This window comes from Bufo bufo, chromosome 2 (assembly GCF_905171765.1).
Source record: "Bufo bufo chromosome 2, aBufBuf1.1, whole genome shotgun sequence".
NCBI classification, from domain to species: domain Eukaryota; kingdom Metazoa; phylum Chordata; class Amphibia; order Anura; family Bufonidae; genus Bufo; species Bufo bufo.
In genome coordinates this window covers 215199737-215219977 of record NC_053390.1, presented here as the reverse complement: position 1 = coordinate 215219977, position 20241 = coordinate 215199737, and the positions used below count along the sequence as shown (strand labels likewise).

The 20241-nt window shown below is 44.0% G+C and overlaps 1 protein-coding gene across 1 annotated transcript in view; it reads right to left on the bottom strand.

Moving 5' to 3' along the window:
- Window positions 1-20241, bottom strand: part of KNTC1 (kinetochore associated 1) — a 265358-nt gene that overhangs the window by 179319 nt on the left and 65798 nt on the right. Inside the window, exons 10-17 of the mRNA XM_040416167.1 lie at window positions 17787-17880; window positions 17588-17640; window positions 17226-17341; window positions 17085-17139; window positions 16861-16959; window positions 16191-16234; window positions 16052-16117; window positions 7002-7077 (exon numbers count right to left, since the gene is read on the bottom strand). Coding sequence (XP_040272101.1) covers window positions 7002-7077; window positions 16052-16117; window positions 16191-16234; window positions 16861-16959; window positions 17085-17139; window positions 17226-17341; window positions 17588-17640; window positions 17787-17880 — 603 coding nt within the window. The remainder of the gene's footprint in view (window positions 1-7001; window positions 7078-16051; window positions 16118-16190; window positions 16235-16860; window positions 16960-17084; window positions 17140-17225; window positions 17342-17587; window positions 17641-17786; window positions 17881-20241) is intronic.

Here is a 20241-nt window from a genome sequence, read left to right as displayed (position 1 = left end):
AAATTTTGTGAACAATGCTTTAGATAAGTTCCCTGTACAGTAGCTGATCTCGGCTGACTCTAGAACCCCTTTTGGTAGGCTATTGGAAGAGTTGGGGTTGGTGGATGTCTGGAGAGTGAGGAATTCCAATGAAAGAGGTTATTCCTTCCGGGACATATGCCTCTCTCTCTCTCTCTCGCGCATTGATTTGGCCTTATGCAGTATTACCATGGGTATCCCAGGCATTTTAAGCTCCTAGAGTGCTATCGGACGTTTCTATATTATCTGCCAGTCTATGTGTGGGGGAGGCGCGAGGAAGGAGACATCCGTTCTGGATTAATCTGGTAAATATGGTGGAGGTTGGAGAACAAGTGAGGGAGTTTCTGAAGACCAATGAAGGGTCAGCTGGAGTGTGAGTGATACGGGATACGCTGAAAGCATTTCTGAGAGGTATTTTTATTGCACAGATATCTAAAGTTAAGGCAAGAACTAGAGTTTTTTGGAAAGATCATAATCGCAGGCTAATGGAGACGGAGATGCTTCATGTAGCCGATCCCTCCCCATCCTCTTTAGCAAATTGGAAAGAGGAGCAGGAGGCTCTTAATGCACTTAGTATGGAACAAGCATGTAATTGTAGATTCTTTATGAAACAACAATATTTTGAGGAGGGGGAAAAAGTGGGTCATCTTTTGGCGAAAGTGGCCAAAGCACAGCTGGATTTGTCCTATGTGCACATGATGAGAACGGATTCTGGCGTGTTGGTTACTGAGACCCCTGACATTCTTAAGGTGTTTAATCAGTTTTATGCACAGTTATATAAAACTAAACAAAAAGGTATAGAGAAAATAATGCGTTTCACTATCTACGTCATATCAACCTGAAGTTACTGTAGGGAGAGGAGAGAGACTGCCTTGAATCGCCTATCACATTAGAGGAACTGAAGAAAGCAATAGGGTGCATGGCTAAAAAGAAAGCGTCTGGTCCAGATGGGTTACCGGCTGAGGTGTAAATCCATGGTGGAGGATCTATTGCCTACATTGTTAGAGGTGTTCAAGGGGGCACAGGAGGTGGGACGTCTACCTGATTCTTTTTATGAAGCTATTGTAGTAGTCCTCCCTAAGCCGGGAAAGGAACCTACCCTACCCGAGTCTTACAGACCGATCTCTTTACTCACAACAGATGTGAAAATCCTAGAGAAAGTCTTAGCTAATAGGCTGGTAGGGGTTATTACATCTGTGATACATCCAGACATGTCAGGTTTTATACCAGTAGATTTGAGGGGGCTATCCCTTAATATGCAGGCAGTCCCGGGTGGTCCCCTGGGCAAAGCGGTGATGTCACTAGATGCTGCAAAAGCGTTTGATAGCGTCGAATGGTGGTACTTGTGGGCTGTTTTGCGGCGTATGGGGTTTGGGCCTATATTCCTGTCCTGGGTTCAGTTATTATATGTTGCTCCTGAGGCAAAAATTTTAGTAAATATTGAATTATCTGATAGTTTCAGGCTTGAAAGGGGGACCAGACAAGGGTGCCCACTATCGCCCTTGTTATTTGCTATTGAACCATTGGCTGTTCTTATTAGACAAGAACCTCCGATTCACGGGTTTAAATATCAGCGGTGGAGGAAAAGTAGCACTATATGCATATGATCTGCTCTTATTCCTGGATGATGTGGGCACCTCTGTAGTCAAGGTAATGGAGATCATAGACCAGTTTGAGAAATACTCGGGACTAACCATTAACTGGACTAAATCAGCATTAATGTTGATGCCCTCTCAAGAGGATAGGAGATGTGCAGCAGATGTTCCAATCCCGTGTGTAGACATGTTTAAATATCTGGGTATATGGATTACTGGCAATATAAATGATTATAGCACCTCTAATATTCTCCCATTATTAGAGAAAATGAAGCGGAAGGTATACACATGGATTAAATTACCCCTTTCAGTTATGGGGCGTGCCAATTTAGCCAAAATGATCTTAATGCCACAATTGTTATATGTTTTCCATAATGCTCCGGTGTGGCTCCCGAAATATCTGTTCCGCAGAATGTAAAGTATATTTAGAGATTTAATATGGAAAGAAAAGAAAAAAAAGACTTCCAGAATAGCACTATCAAAGTTACAGCTGTCTAAAACAGAAGGAGGAATAGCCTTGCCTAATCCATATGTATATTACATATCAGCACAACTACAGTATATGCAGGGATGTGGGATAGAGGATGGGAGAATTGATTTTGACTCCAGAAGTTTGATTGTGCAGTCATTGGTATCAGAGAAATCCCTTGTAGAGGCTTTGGAATCGCATAAACTTCACCTGCACCCTCCTGGATTACCTACCTTTCTTCTTTTACACAAAACATGGTGGAGGGTGAGAGCATTATTGGGGATAGATGGATGAACGAAATATACCCCTATTTGGAGGAATTCTCGGTTATGGGAGATTTTTAAGCTGGAAGGATTTGATAATTGGGAACGAGCTGGGGTTACTAGGATATCTCAACTCTATTCAAAAGGGACTCTTAAGTCTTTTCAACAAAAGCAGGCAGAGTTTCAATTGCCGAGCAGGGTGTTCTATCAGTACTTACAGCTACAGCACGCCCTACAGAGTCAGGAACGAGGAAGTCCATTGACAGTGACTTCAATGCCAGTGGTTGATTTAGTGGTACAAGCCAGGTTTTCCCACACGATAATATCCATGGCATATGCCATTTTATTGGATAAGGAACTACGTAATCCGGTTGCGGGTCTCATGGGTAAATGGGTGAGAGACGTGGGAGTGTTAACATAAGCAATGGAATGATGTTTTGAGGGCAGTACCCACAATATCTTTGGGTGTGCCGCATTGACGTTCACAACTGTTTTTATTACACTGTGTATATAAGACGCCATGGCTCATGTTTAAGATAGGCCTGCTGCAGACTTGATTCATATGTTCTGGACCTGTATGGAGCTGGGGCATTTCTGCAGTGGATAAGCAAATAGAAGAAAGATATGAAGTTAAATTACCACAGGTTCCACTGGTAGGGTATCTTGGGTATGTAGAACATCTGTCAGTCTCTACAGATCATAAGTTAGCCATTGCTAAATTATTATATGTTGCACGTTGAAATCAATAGCTAAGCAAAAAATTGCAAATTTCCAAGTTTCAATTTATCTACTTCTATAATACATAGTAATACCTCCAAAAATAGTTATTACTTTACATTCCCCATATGTCTACTTCATGTTTGGATCATTTTGGGAATGATATTTTATTTTTTGGGCATGTTACAAGGCTTAGAAGTAAATCTTGAAATATTTCAGAAATTTTCAAAAACCCAATTTTTAGGGACCAGTTCAGGTCTGAAGACACTTTGCGAGGCTTACATAATAGAAACTACCCAAAAATGACCCCATTCTATAAACTACACCCCTCAAGGTATTCAAAACTGATTTTACAAACTTTGTTAACCCTTTAGGTGTTCCACAAGAATGAATTGAAAATAGAGATACAATTTCAAAATTTCACTTTTTTGGCAGATTTTCCATTTTAATAATTTTTTTCCAGTTACAAAGCAAGGGTTAACAGCCAAACCAAACAATATTTATGGCCCTGATTCTGTAGTTTACAGAAACACCCCATATGTGGTCGTAAACCGCTGTACGGGCACACGGCAGGGCGCAGAAGGAAAGGCATGCCATACGGTTTTTGGAAGGCAGGTTTTGCTGGACAGTTTTTTTTTTACACCAATGTCCCATTTGAAGCCGCCTGAGGCACCCCTAGAGTAGAAACTCCATGAAAGTGACCCCATCTAAGAAATGACACCCCTCAAGGTATTCAAAACTGATTTTACAAACGTCGTTAACCCTTTAGGTGTTCCACAAGAGTTATTGGCAAATGGAGATGAAATTTCAATTTTTTGGCAAATTTTCCATTTTAATCTATTTTTCCCAGTAACAAAGCAAGGGTTAACAGCCAAACAAAACTCAATATTTATGGCCCTGATTCTGTAGTTTACAGAAACACCCCATATGTGGTCGTAAACAGCTGTAAGGGCACACGGCAGGGCACAGAAGGAAAGGAATGCCATACTGTTTTTGGAAGGCAGATTTTGCTGGACTGTTTTTTTTTGACACCATGTCCCATTTGAAGCCCCCCTGATGCACCCCTAGAGTAGAAACTCCAAAAAAGTGGCCCCATTTTAGAAACTATGGGATAGGGTGGCAGTATTGTTGGTACTAGTTTAGGGTACATATGATTTTTGGTTGCTCTATATTACACTTTTTGTGAGGTAAGATAACAAGAAATAGCTGTTTTGCCACCGTTTTTATTTTTTGTTATTTACAACATTCATCTGAGGGGTTAGGTCATGTAATAATTTTATAGAGCCGGTCGATACGGACGCGGCGATACCTAATATGTATACTTTTTTTTTTATTTATGTAAGTTTTACACAATGATTTCATTTTTGAAGCAAAAAAAAATCATGTTTTAGTGTTTCCATAGTCTGAGAGCCATAATTTTTTAAGTTTTTGGGCGATTACCTTGGGTAGGGTATGATAATTGCAGGATGAGATGACTGTTTTATTGGCACTATTTTGCGGTGCGTGTGACTTTTTGATCGCTTGCTATTACACTTTTTGAGATGTAAGGTGACAAAAAATGGTTTATTTAGCACAGTTATTATTTAAAATTTTTTACGGTGTTCATCTGAGGGGTTAGGTCATGTGATATTTTTATAGAGCCGGTCGATATGGACACGGCGATACCTAATATGTATACTTTTTTTTATTTATGTAAGTTTTACACTAACAGCTTTTTTCTAACAAAAAAAAAGATGTTTTAGTGTCTCCAAATTCTGAGCCATAGTTTTTTTTATTTTTTGGGCGATTGTCTCAGGTAGGGGCTCATTTTTTGCAGGATGAGGTGACTGTTAGATTGGTACTATTTTTGATCGGTTGCTGTTGTGCTTTTTGTGATGTAAGCTGACAAAATGGTTTATTTAGCAGTTTTTATTTTTTATGGTGTTCATATGAAGGGTTAGGTCATGTGATATGTTTATAGAGCCGGTCGATACGGACGCGGCGATACCTAATATGTATACTCCCTTCCCCTAATTTTTACCAATTTTTTTTTAACTTTATTTGGGGAATTTAACGTTTTTGTTTATTTTTACTTGAAACTTAAATTTTTTGGGGGGGAAAACTTTATTTTTTCACTTTTTTTTTTTGTCCCACTTTGGGACTTGAACTTTGGGGGGTATATTCCTTTACAATGCATTCCAATACTTCTGTATTGGAATGCATTGGCTGTATGAGTAATACTGTGTGTATTACTCATACAGCTTCCTGCCTGTGAGATCCAGGGGGCTGGATCTCACAGGCTCGTCACCGGAAGGCAGCGCGATGCCTTCCTTAGACATCGCGCTGCCTTCCATGCCATCAGGTCCCCCCCACAGCCGCATGGGGACCCGATGGCACCGCCGACACCCGCCGCAACCGCAGGTAAAAGCCGCAAACCGCAGGTCTGAATTTTTGCCCCTAAGGTAATTGCTCTTAAGTGGATGGCAGATGATCTACCTACACTAGGGATTTGGAAAAAGCTAGTGAATCAAGTAATACCCCTTGAAAATGTAATATTTATTCACAGGAAGTGCCCTAACAAACTCCAGAAAGTATGGGGCCTCTGGTGTGATTAATTTCTGACCGCTTCACCCGGATTTGCGATTTCCATTGACTCCTAAATTTGTTATAATACGCAGACCTCACACGCTATTAATGTACTAGTTCACTTTATTGTATTTATGCTGTAAATGTGAAGAAGTGTCTATTTTTGCCCTATTGTGTCGACTTGCCTACGTACAAATGATACCCTTGTATTACAAAATTTTGTATACTGCATACTTTTGATTTATGTCCATCTGATTGTATCACGATCTTGCCTTGTTACTCTTTTTCAATAAAACTAGTTTTAAAAAAAAAACTGATGAATTTGACTGGCAATTATTTCTTGACCCACACTTCTGAGAACAGTCACAGGATGCCAGGCCTCCAGCTAAAATAATGTCCCCCATAGTGTAGGATTTTCTTTTGTTAATACCCCCACCTTTCATAATGCCCGCCATGTAGGCCCTCAGTTAATCCCCATAGTGTGGGATTCTTATTTTTTTCTTTTACTGCCCCCAGCTAAAATAATATCCCCCATAGTGTAGTTTTTTTTTTTTAATGCTCCAGCTTTAATAATACCACCCATGTAGGCCCCCAGCTTAAATAATTTCCTCCATTGTGTAAATAATGCCCCCATAGTTGCCCCCAGCTGTTGATTTGCAAAAATAAAACCTCACCTCATCCACTTTATTACGCTGCCGCTTCCCCTTCATTGAACAGGACCCGCCGAAGGACCAGAGATGTGCGCGATGACGTCAAAGAGGCCTCCCATGTGGCTACGTCATCACGCATATCGCAGGTGCTGCTCAATGAAAAGAGGAGAGACTGCTGCAACGTGATCAAGTGTATGAGGTGAGTTTTTTTTTTGTTTGTTTCTTTAACCCCTAAATGGCCATATTGTTAAAGGGTACCCGTTTTTAATGACCGTTGGATGCAGTGCTGTCTAAGCAGTTGTTAAAAACAGTCCAATTGATTTCAATGGGGCCTGTATGGCTATGAAAAGGGGAAAAAATAGGACATGTCCAATTTTTGGACGGACGCTATTCACTGAACGTTAAAAGAACGGCCATGTGAATAGCCCCTTATACTTTCATTGGTGCTAAAAATGGCAGTGACGGCCGTTACTTAAACGGCAGTCACATGGCAATTTTTCACTGTCATGAACATGTAGCCTAAGGGCCTCAGCATCTTGGACCCAAACAATCACTACGACATATTAAAAGTTTTATTTAAGAGTACAGGTAGACGTTAACAAAACTACTCAACTTTTTTTTATCTAGATTAATTCAATATACAAAATGTAAAATGCTTTTTCAAAAGTAAACATTTGCAAATATCGATCAAAATAAATTAATTTAAAGAATCTTAAAACTGTACCTCTACATCAAGTCCAAACTGAATGGCAAATTTTTCGGCTTCTTCAAATTTATGTTTATGCAATAAACGACTCAACCTGAGAAAAAGAAAATACATTGTTTAATGTGCCACTATCATGAAACACTGGCCCTTTTAAATACAGTAATCTACAAGATACCTACAAACTGCAGTCTAACTGTACCTGCAGATTGTTTCTCCTCCTCTAGCATCGCCTGATTGTGAAATCTGCTGTCCTAACTGCTCAACAACGCAAGTGATATGGGGACAGCCCGAACAAGGGTTATTGTGGCTATAGTACCAAACAGCCCAGCACCGCACAGAATGGAGAAGGCGCCATGGAATTCGGTATAGTCCAGTGCAGGAAAAAAAAGTCTACAAAACTCCACTAATGGTCACACTGCAGATGCTCCTTTCCAATAACTTATAATAATCTTTATTTATATAGCGGCAATATATTCTGAAGCACTTTACAATTAGGGTTAATGATAATGATATGAAGCTGCATGAGCCAGTCATTAGCAGATATCTGTCGTCCATTTGAGTGCACGGGGTGCGGATGTATGACGAAGATTGAGGATTATGCGGGGGGATGGGTGAATGGAGAAGAGTTAGGTTATGGGATGTGATAAACCATCCTAAAAAGATGTGTTTTTTTGGGAGTGCCTAAAATTGTGGAAGTTGTGAATTAACCTAATTGCTTGGAGTAGGGTGTTCCAGAAACTGTTGCAGCTCAGGAGAAGTCTTGGAGACGGGAGTGAGAGGTTTGGATTAGGCCCCTTTCACACGGGCGAGTATTCCGCGCGGATGCGATGCGTGAGTTGAACGCATTGCACCCGCACTCAATCCCGACCCATTCATTTCTATGGGGCTGTTCACATGAGCGGTGATTTTCACGCATCACTTGCGCGTTGCGTGAAAATCGCAGCATGCTCTATTTTGTGCGTTTTTCACGTAACGCAGGCCCCATAGAAATGAATGGGGTTGTGTGAAAATCACAAGCATCCGCAAGCAAGTACGGATGCGGTGCGATTTTCACGCACGGTTGCTAGGAGACGATCGGGATGGAGACCCGATCATTATTATTTTCCCTTATAACATGGTTATAAGGGAAAATAATATCATTCTGAATACAGAATGCATAGTAAAATAGCGCTGGAGGGGTTAAAAAATAAATAAAAAATAATTTAACTCACCTTAATCCACTTGATCGCGCATCCGGCATCGCTTCTGTCTTCTTTCTTTGCTGTGTGCAGGAACAGGACCTGTGGTGACGTCACTCCGGTCATCACATGATCTTTTACCATGGTGATGGACCATGTGATGACCGGAGTGACGTCACCACAAGTCCTGTTCCTGCACACAGCAAAGAAAGAAGACAGAAGCGATGCTGGCTGCGCGATCAAGGGGATTAAGGTGAGTTAAATTATTTTATTTAATTTTTTTAACCCCTCCAGCGCTATTTTACTATGCATTCTGTATTCAGAATGCTATTATTTTCCCTTATAACCATGTTATTGTCATGCCCTGCTCAGACTATGTACGGAGGTCTGCCAGATTAGCAGCACGTGTCTAGTCATTTGTTTTGATTTGGAGTCGTGCTAGATCCGCCTCCCTTCAGGTGCTCTGGGTGGGGTCGTTGGTTTAAATTACTCTAACTCCCAGGGTTCCGAGCGGGTTAGAGCTTCTGTCTGGCTGTGGAAGCAAGGAGTTAAGGATTGGCTTTTCCTGCTCAGATAAGATAGGTTGGTTTCTGATTTCTTTGGTTTGCTGTCTAGGCTGTTTTAGTGTCGTCTGACCCCTCCTGGTTCTGAGGGAGCAGGCTGCCCCTTTTCCCCTTTCACCATCTCAGGGATTCTAGGGTATTCTCAGCCCAGGCACGAGGACACATTATTCCCACCTTCAGGGTCTGAATGTGGGCAAAGCAGAATAGGGAGAGCGGTTAGGGATTCGCTAGGAGGTGACCTTATCCCCAGCTTCTCGCCTAGAAATTTTGTTTGTTTAGTTATCTGTGTATCTTATATCCTGTCCGCCGTGACAGTTATAAGGGAAAATAATACAATCTACAGAACACCGATCCCAAGCCCGAACTTCTGTGAAGAAGTTCGGGTTTGGGTACCAAACATGCGCGATTTTTCTCACGCACGTGCAAAATGCATTAAAATGTTTTGCACTCGCGCGGAAAAATTGCGCATGTACCCGCACCTTTTCCCGCAACGCCCGTCTGAAAGAGGCCTTATAGTGGACGTTAGTCGAAAATCATTGGCAGAGCGTAGAGCATGGGTGACCACAGCATCTGGGAGGTCAAAGCCAGGGAGCATACTAGCTCTCAGCCGTGCACCGAGTCCACCTAGTGAGGATTGGGAGACCCTGATTGTGTATACGGCAGCCTTGGTCCTCCTGAATGATCTGAAGCTATCGCAAATAGATTCCTAGGTAGAGCCTGCCTGTGGGCTCCATAGGAACATAGTGTAATGCTAATGCATTGAGGTCTATGAGAGAAACAATCTGATTGCTTGATAAAGTTCCCTAGGGGAACTAAAAAAAAAAAAAAAAAGAAGAAGTTTAAAAAAATAATAAATAAAATGTAAATATTCAAAATCACCTCCCTTTCCCTAAAATTAAAATACATAAATAATTTAAATAACATACATAATGGGCATCGCCGTGTGCAAAAAGGCTTGTAATATTAAAACAATTTATTCCGTACAGCAAACGGCGAAATAGAAAAAAATAAATCAAAATGTTTTTTTAATACAAAGTAGGGCTGAAACGATTACTTGATTGAATCGAATAATTCGACACAAAAAATTAGATTTTTTGTACTCCCCGTAAAATCCTTCTCGTAGTAGGCATTGGGGGACACAGCACCATGGGTATACGTCCAACTACCACTAGGAGGCACTAGACACAAAAAGTGTTGGCTCCTCCCATGTGGGCTATACCCTCTCCACAGGCACAAGGCTATTCAGTTTGTACCAAAAGCAGTAGGAGAGAGAAGAAAAGCAAGTAACTAACAACTCCCGAACCGGGAAAGATCAAGAGACCATCCCGGAGAAGCGGAAGTAAAAACATAGGGTGGGATCTGTGTCCCCCAATGCCTACTACGAGAAAAGGATTTTACGGCGAGTACAAAAAATCCAATTTTCTTGTGCATGGCATTGGGGGACACAGCACCATGGGACGTCCCAAAGCAGTCCCAGAGGGTGGGAAAAGAACAGCCATGTGTAATGACCGGCGTCACGCACAGGGAGGGAAAAGGGAAAGCCCTGCCCAAGGGAGAGGGAAAGGTGGTGACCCCTGAATCACCTTGCGGCTGGCACCTGACTGCCCTGACGTCCCTAGACGGGTTCCTCACCCGTGCGGCGATCACGTGCCTAAACCCTGGCTTTCCCTAAAATGAGCCCTAGATAGTGAACGGGGCGGTGGGATCGCTAGTCCGCACCACTGACATTAAGAGGGAAACACCAGGCAGAGGACAGACAATACAGACAAACACATACGTGGGCGACCACAGCAGACCACAAAGGTCCAACAGGGATCCGGAGGGTAGCGTTCTGGACCAACAACCAGAGAACGCAGCAACACAGCTCAAGAGGGTCAGAATAGATGTCCAGGCAGGAAGCTCTATACCTGGCAACCAGAGAAGTGTGAGAGGGGAATATAAGGAGGTTGGGAGTGCTGGACAAGGAACAGCTGAGGAGAAGGAGCTACGGATCCCTGAGTGAGCCAAAAAGGGTTGCAAAGCAAACCCAGAAAGCTACCATAAGGAAACAGCCCTATCTTACATAGAGCGCGCAGCCAACCGCTGCGACTTCCTGACCCCGGGTATAACGGAGTCAGGCGTGGTTCTTGACACCCTCGTGACACCATGCCACCGGTTGGAAATACAGGTGCAGGAGAACCATGTGACCCAACAGGAAAAAACACGGAATGGGCAAGAGGTTCCATAATAAGGAAGAAACCTCAAGGAAGAAGTAGTGAAGACTGCCAGCACCCCAGGACAAATGCCTGGAAGAAAATCCCAAATGCAAGAAGAAGGCAAAAGGGAACACCGAGCTCAGCCAAGGGCTGGAGAAAAAATTAGGGCAGCACCGCGTGTTGGAACTACCTAACGCTCTAAATTGTCTCAGACCCAAAGAGCGAAAAAACCTGTGGCCAACCCCTGACAGGCGAGGGGAGAAACGAAACAGGGAAGCACTGGAAGCCAAACGAGTGAGGGAAGCCATAGCAAGGCTCACATGTGAAGGGAGCAGGCCTCCCCTTACCGCAAGGCAGGTGATGAAGTTAAGTGCCCTATTGAAAGGTGAAAACCCAAGGCTGCTAGAGGAAACCGCCAAACCTTGGAGAAGGAGGGGGTTGTAGGTAAAGGCCAGGAAAAGAGAATGATAAGACCTGCGTCCCAAAAACAGGAGACGAGGCTCGAGCCTCTGAAAACAAGATATCACTGAAGCGTAAGACCAGAGGAAACTCTGTGCATATGAAGTATCAAGGAAAAAAGGAACCAGATACAGGCCCAGGAAATCTCAGCAGGGACACACTGGACTGAGAGACATGGGAGTAGAAGGAGAGTACTCCAAACAGCCTAAGGAGGAAAGGTTCTACAACAGGAGGTCTCTCCCGAAGGAGACCATACGGCGGAATTGCAAACCGTAGCTCCAAACAACTCAATACCAGGTACTTGACATGGGAGGATGGGAAAAGAGACAAATCCCAAGAGGACCACAAGGCTATTGGAACCCATAAAGGGAACAATCAACCCAGGCGCCCCCCCCCCCCCCCCCAAAAAAAAACGATTGTCATGCAGTGGTTAAATGAACAGGGACAGGGATTCCAGAAAGGAGTACCCTGTATGGGGTCACAAGGAAACAGGAGCTGAACCACCAGAACACAACACAAGCCAGAATATCCAGGAAAGGTGAAATGAAACTACCATAGGGGAAGGGACATTGGCCATGGACAACTAGCCATTGCAAGAATAGTGACTAGCAAACTAGATACATTGTCCCAGAGAGGGCAAGTACAGCAGCTCGGGATGTACCACTAAATTGACAGACATCCATATGCATAAGGAATGCAGAAGTCGCCAAGAAAAAACCAGATGAGACTACACAGAAATGTAGAAACCAGCTGCGACCGGCATACTGAAAACTCCCAGGGGGGAGAAAGTACCTGACAGGTGCAGACGACGGCAAGGTCCAAGGGGACTGCCCCTCTGTCATGTAGTACAACTAAGCAGAGAATATAAGGGAATACCGAGAACACCTGGACCCAGAAGGAACTATGGGACCCTGTCCGATGCCAGAGCAAACAGTTGAAAATTCACCTACCAGGCAGGTGTGTGGCGCTCAGTGGTCCTGTCCCTGACCGGTCAGGGAGGACGTCCAGTGACGATAAATGCCGTTGACCCCAGAACGATTCCGTGTGGCGGAGTACATCCACCGATGACCGAAAACTGCTGCAGCGGCCGGTGCTCACCAAGCTACGTGCCCCAACAAGGTAGAAGATCCAGTGGAGATTACTGTACTCCACCAGGAATGGGCCGCTCTGTAATAGGAAACAACGCGAGTACTCCTCTATAACATGGGGTAACGCAGAGCGCAGCATACCGTAGTACCTTATAGAGATGGCAAGAGCAACTATGGCCCAAAGGCCAACAACCACCTGGCCATGGTGTAGGGTGCGTGGTTGTATGTTGACCACCCGCCGGATCAGAACAGATCAGCCATATACTGGAGCTACCAGAAGTAGCACTAGACCGACAAGGTGGGGGTTGGGCTGGCCCACCCCTGCCAGATATGGTAACCATGCACATGCTGAACCAGGATGGCCTGTTGTAGACAGTGCCTTGAGAAGTACAAGGAGACCATTGAGCACGACAGTAACTGAGTGGCAGATGTAATACTCAATTACTAAAATAATCGTTTACTGCTGCCCTATCTGCAGCCCATACGGCTATGGGGGCGAGAGAGAACCACAGAAAATTGGTCCTGAAAGGGTTAAATTGGAAAAGTTACCAAGAGTTATGGTATTGCCACACACAGTGGGAGATTTTTGAGAGATTCAGTTTCAGATAAAGAGAGAGGACATTATATTAGAGACAGCAGACAGACAGTCACTAGAGTTCTTCCGATGTAATTTTAGGGTGCTAGCCTCAGCACCCCTGCCTTCACAACTCCAAGCAGGTTTTTTTGGACAAGTTGTAGTTTTTAATGACATCATTTTGGGGTACACATAAATTAAGGATTAACTTAACTGTTTCTGGGTGGAATGGGAAAAAAAACTGCAATACTAAGTGGGTCATTTATGACCAAATGTACGCTACTTTTGTGGCGCCACGGTGTGGCAGAATCTGCAACCTATTTCCAGGTCACGCCAGGTCTAAAAAAAGTGTGCGTGGATGGGCCGGCAGGCCCGTCTCATTCATAATTTTTAACATCAAAACCAGGCATCTTACATTTAGAATCGGTGCTGGATGCGCCAAAGTTATGTAGAGGCTGGCGCCTCTATATAACTTTGCCGGATCCACCGCCAGCTATAGCACTTAAAACGGACGTCTAAAACGCCGGTCTTTATAAATGTGCCCCTAAGGTTCTATGTTGTAAATTTTGCAACATTTCACTTTGTAGCATAAGTAACATGATAACTTTATTCTATGGGTCAGTACAATTACAGCCATACCGAATATGTATAGTTTTACTATTTTTCTTTCTATGGAGTAGGGCTGCACGATAAATCGAAAAAATAATCGAATCGCGATAATCGGCAAATGCGATATGGCGATTTGGCCGACCCGAAAATGCCGCGATTATATATGAAGGGGCCCCGCTCACATAACTGGCTTTGTGTGTAAAGTATTTTACTAGTGTGTGAAACAATCTCTCTCCTATTGATAACAGGTCCAGCCTCTGTACTCACTGTCACTATGAATGCACTGCAGCGAGCGGCCCGGCCGGCGCGTGACTGACGTCACTTAGTAACGCTCCTGCTTCCTGAAGTGGGAGGAGCGTTGTTACTAAGTGACGTCAGTCACGTGCCGGCCGGCCAGCTCGCTGCCGCTCGCTGTAGTGCATTCATAGTGACGGTGAGTACAGAGGCTGGCCATGTTATCAATAGGAGAGAGCTTGTTTTACACACTAGTAAAATACTTTACACACAAAGCCAGTTATGTGCGCAGTTTAGGACACATGAGGGGACACATAGGGCCGCAATGAGGGGGACCAGCATAAGATGCTATATGTCTTATGCTGCCCCCCCCCCCCCCCCCTCATGGCCCTATGTGTCATAGCACATATCCCTTATAACAGCGTCCTCCACAGACCCACCCCATAACAGCGTCCTCCAGAGACCCACCCCATAACAGCGTCCTCCACAGACCCACCCCATAACAGCGTCCTCCACAGACCCACCCCATAACAGCGTCCTCCACAGACCCACCCCATAACAGCGTCCTCCACAGACCCACCCCATAACAGCGTCCTCCACAGACCCACCCCATAACAGCGTCCTCCACAGACCCACCCCATAACAGCGTCCTCCACAGACCCACCCCATAACAGCGTCCTCCACAGACCCACCCCATAACAGCGTCCTCCACAGACCCACCCCATAACAGCGTCCTCCACAGACCCACCCCATAACAGCGTCCTCCACAGACCCACCCCATAACAGCGTCCTCCACAGACCCACCCCATAACAGCGTCCTCCACAGACCCACCCCATAACAGCGTCCTCCACAGACCCACCCCATAACAGCGTCCTCCACAGACCCACCCCATAAAAGCGTCCTCCACCCACAACACAGCGTCATCCACAGATCCCCCACAACAGTGCCATCCACAGATCCCCCATAACAGTGCCATCCACAGATCCCCTATAACTATGTCATACCCAGCCGCGTCAGCGGCTCATATGGGAAAATCCAAGCAAATAGACCTCTAGCACAATTCCCTTAAAATATCGCATCGCATATCGTTATCGCAATTTTTAGGGCCCTAATCGCAATTGCACAAAATTCCCATATCGTGCAGCCCTACTATGGAGCTGCATGAGGGATTAATTTTTGTGGGATGAGAGTTTTCATTGGTACTTTTTTGGGGTACATAACACTTTTTGATTGCTGTCTATTCCGTTTTTTGGTGGCGAATATGCAAAAAACAGTAATTCAGCCATTGCTGAATAAATTATGTGATAATTATATAGTGCAGATAGGATTTTATTTTTGCAATTTCTTTCAACTGAAAAGCTTTTTTTCAATGGAAAAGGTTTTTTTTCTTTTTTTAAACATGGAATTATTTTTTTTACTTAATAAAACTTTTTTGAAACTAGTCCCACAAGGGAACTTTAACAGATTTTTCGATTGCTTCTATGCAGTACAGAGTATAATACTGTCAGTGTTAGGCCTCTTGCACACGACCGTGGTTTGGTGCCGCATTTTTTGCGGCTCGGGTGCGAACCCATTCACTTCAATGGGGCCGCAAAAGATGCAGACAGCACAGAGTTGCTCCGTTCCAAGGCCCTGCAAAAATTATAGATCATGTCCTATTTCTGTCCGTTTTGGGGACAAGAATAGGCATTTCTTTAATGGGCCGTCTGCTCCGTTCCGCAAATTGCGGAAGGCACAAGGGCGGCATCCGTGATTTGCGGACTGAAAAATACGGCACGTTCGTGTGCAAGAGGCCTTATACTGACAGGCACCATCAGGGTGCCCCAGAGAGGTGCAGACTGGTGGGCATACGGGCCTTCATTTGCGGGATGACACCATTTAGATGCAGTGTTCACTATTGACCGCGGCATTGAAAGGGTTAAATGGTCCGAATTAGGGCTTCTGCTGATTCAACACAATGGAGTAGAACCCTGGCTGTCTCTCTGCTGCACGGGAGACCTATGTAGCTCTGAATCTAGGCCGCCGTAGAAACATGGTCCTCTAGAATAAAGCCCAGTCATAGAGACCTATAACGGCAGTCATTAAGGGGTTACTAAACATTCTGTACATTTTAATGTTTTATAAGAACAGAACATTAGGTTTCTAAATATATTTCTGTACATTATACCTGTTCTCTGGCAATGCCTCTGTTAAACATCTCATTGCAAGGACAGCAACTGGAGAGTCAGAAGACCTGGAAAGAGTTATTTAATCATAAATGTCATGAACCTAAAGCAAAGACTTGAAAAATGAATGCGAGAATTTACCTTTCCTGGCTGTCATATATTCCCTCGAGCAGATATATTGTGTCCTAATGCAAAAAAGCATCATACATATAAATCAACGCACATGAAAAACGTATTGGTCTGTAATCAACACAAAAACAAATGGTGTGAGAAGTAAAAAAAAAACTAAAACAAATGAGATCTATTTAGGGTGGATCTTCTCACGTTTCCTTTGTTTAAATCTTATCCACTTTGCTGCTGCTACTACTACTACTGTAAAATGCTGCAGTTTTTGCGCATTCAATTCTACAGAGGAAAATAAGCAGTACTGATCCGGCACAAATGCCAGCTTGACCATAAACTGCCGTGAGCAAAGGTTTTTGTCGACTGAAACCTGCCATTTAGGCCAGAAAGAGGCCGGATTACCACCAGATCCCATTAAAGTCAAAAGGGATCTGGCGGTGATCTGTTGAATTAAGCAATGTCGGATTGAATGTCGGTGCTCTGCCAGAACAGCCTGCCGGAAATGTTCCCCAGCACTCCAGCGGTTCTGAAACTACAATTCCCAGAATCTTCCTTTTACTTCTAGGGGGGTTGAATAGAATAGCTGAGCAAGTGTGAATGCTGGGAGTTGTAGTTTCACAGCAGCTGGAGTGCCGAAGGTTGCTGATCCCTGACCTAGGGCTTCTAAAAACGGAGAGGACAAACTTACCATAGTGACACCAATTTGAACAAGGGTGCATACATCTGACACTTCAATTGAATACAAGTGGTTCATGGTGGGCAAAGAATATACTGCAAGGCTTCTCATCTGAAAGTGAAGACAGACAAAGACAAAACATTAACACATCATGTTCATTTTATTACATTAACCATATGATTTTGTGCCAAAATTGATTGTGATCCATGTATGTGTGTTAAAATTGGAACAGTTACCTGTTTTTCATTGGGAAATGTCAATGCTATAAGTTTGAGGTTAGTATCTCTTTGCCTAAAACAAAAAGAGACAAATATTACAAAAAAATAAATACATGTCACTATAACACAGAATTAAACAATATAGTACTGAGTAAATACCGGGTAATAGAAGATGAAGCGTCTCCCTCCGTTGTTAACAAAAAATCTGACAGACGACAAAAAGGCCAGTCCCATACCAAAACCAACGTGTAAACATCCCACACACTCAAAATGCCCTGAAAGAGATTCAAATTCAAAATAGTACTGTATGAAAGTTGCTGAAAGTACACAGATAGATGGATAGGAAAATAATTAGCAACAGGATAGAAGATGGTGCCGGCACATCACAGACCTGAGGTAAATATAGCAGAAATCTGCAGCAGTGGTATAACTTGATTGCACCTTATCTATTGGAGTGCTGCGGATTTCTATGAGGATAGATAGACTTAATGTAGACTTTAAATGTTTAACTCAATACTTACATCATCATCCAAAACAAACAGCAAATTGTCAAGAACTTGAAGCTTTTTTGCACCTTATAGAAAATAAAATCAGTTATAATGTGTTCTTCAATTACTGCAAGTGTGCATAGATTTGATGAGTTCATACCTAAAGAGGGCTGAAAATAATCCTATAACTATCACTGGAACAGACCACACATGGTCAGCTGAATATCTTTACCTTGAATCATACTGGAATCAGCAAGATTCTGAACTGCAACATGTTTTTTTACTGGGTCCATCTTCCATTTCGAGAGCACATAGTCGCCTCTTCCCTAGTGAGAGAGCGTAGAATTATATAAACTGGTAGTGTAAAGCAATTAGCAATATTGTCATCCAGCATTAGCCACTTTCATAAATCTGATGCATTTTTAAACTGTCTAGTACAATCTTAAACTATTTAAAATTGAGCCAAGATTTTGAATTGTGCCCCCATTTTATTGTCAATTTCTAATATTGTAGTATAGCCAGACACCACCTACGGCCCCCTTCCCTTTGAGGACAGACCTTAGAGAAGTACAGAACACTTGTATCATACTCTTTTGGGTTGTGCCAGTAACACAGAATATTCAATTCAACTATTCATCTGGTTTAGCGTTTTTGTTTAGTTGTCTCCCAGTCTTCGAAAAGCCATACATTTTTACATTTTTCATTCACATAGTCTTATTACACTTATTGTATTATTTAATGATGCCAATTAGTTTAACCGCCTCCGGACCGCCTAACGCAGGATCGCGTTCCGGAGGCGGCAGCTGCAGGCAGAGTCACGCATATGCGAGATTTCGCTCAAAGCCGGCCCGCGCATGCGCATCGCGGGCCGGCAAAAGTTAGAGGAGTACTTCGTCATCAACCTGCCAGCCAATGATCGTCGCTGGCAGGTTGATTATTTTTTAAAAATCAAATCACAAGCCATCCAACACCTTATATTTATAAATATAAGGTGTTAAATGGCTTCTCTGCTCCTCTGCTGGTCCTTTTGGTCGGTTGGATCCAGCAGAGGAGCAGACATCACAGTGAGTACCCACCAAACACTTCACTTCGCCCCAGATCACCCCCCCAATTAACCCCTTGATCACCCCTGTCAATCACTAATGAAAGGGAAAAAAGTGATCAGTGTAAACTGTCACATTTTTTTTTCCACTAGTATTGACTGATAGGTTTTAGGATAGTTTAGGCCCCTTGGTTAAGTAGTTAGCGATCGTTTAGCGCCCAGCCCACCGCAGTCACTTATTCGCTGATTAGCGTATCGCTAATCAGCATTTGTACTTTTATAGTATCTGTAAGTGATCAAAACTGATCACAGTCAGATCTATAATTGTATTAGTGTCACCTTAGCTCGCCCTCCACCCAAAACGCACTGTTTGCCCGATCAGGCCTGATCGGTCGCCCACACGTGCGTTCACCCACGCCCGCCACGCCACAGTGACAAAAAATTTTTTATTTTTTGATCACTGCACAATGACTTAACAAGCGCTGCGGCGATAAAAAAAAAATCTGTTTTGATATTTTTTATCAATCGCAGCGGCCTCCGGTACTTCGCTAGCCTCCCATTTGAAAGACAGGCTTGCTTTTTTTCTTGGGTAGTCTCAGGGAATACCCCTAAATTTAGTAGTCCAAATGTCAAAAAGGGGGTATTCTTCTGAAGAGGCCTACAGGCTTCGGACCCAGTCGGATGAGGAATGGGAACCCTCATCTGACGAATCTAGTGGGTCAGAATATGAACCTGTAGAAAGCAGTGGCAGTCTGACCCAAAGTTCGGACGAGGAGGTTGAGGTCCCTGATAGCACCAGGCGTACCCGGCCCCTTATTGCTAGACCACAGGTTGCGCAGGATCCGCTTCAAGGGCAGCAGAGTGGGGCTGGCGCTGTCGGATTACGTGGTGAGGCATACACCAGCAGCGCAGCCCTCCCTGGACCTAGTACCAGCACTGCCGTACAACATGGTGAAGTGGCGAGCACCAGAAGGGCAGTTGAAGCTGGTACGGTGGCACGTGCAATAGTTACCCCGTCGCAGCCACCGCACAGACAGGCCTGTAGAGCCCTTTAGAGTCCCTTAGGTGCTGGCAAACCCTGATTGGCAGTCACCAACTTCAGCTGCACCATTAGTTTCCCCTTTCACCGCCCAGTCTGGAGTTCGGGTTGATACAGCTCAGATCGGTTCGGCACTGGGATTTTTTGAGCTGTTCTTGACTGCGGAGCTCTTGGACTTAGTCGTGGCAGAAACAAATCGGTATGCCACTCAATTTATAGCCGCCAACCCGGGAAGCTATTATGCCCCGCCTTTCCGGTGGAAACCAGTCCAAGTTTCCGAATTAAAAAAATTTCTGGGCCTTCTCCTCAACATGGGTCTAACCAAAAAGCATGAATTGCGGTCATATTAGTCCACGAACCCAATTCATCACATGCCCATGTTCTCTGCTGCTATGTCCAGGGCACGATTTGAGGCCATCCTGCGTTTCCTGCACTCTAGCGACACCACCACCTCCCGTCCCAAAGGCCACCCAGCTTTTGACCGGCTCCACAAAATTCGGCCCCTCATAGACCACTTCAACACCAAATTTGCAGATTTGTATATCCCTGAGCAAAACATCTGCGTAGACGAGTCCCTTATGCATTTTACCGGGCGCCTTGGCTTCA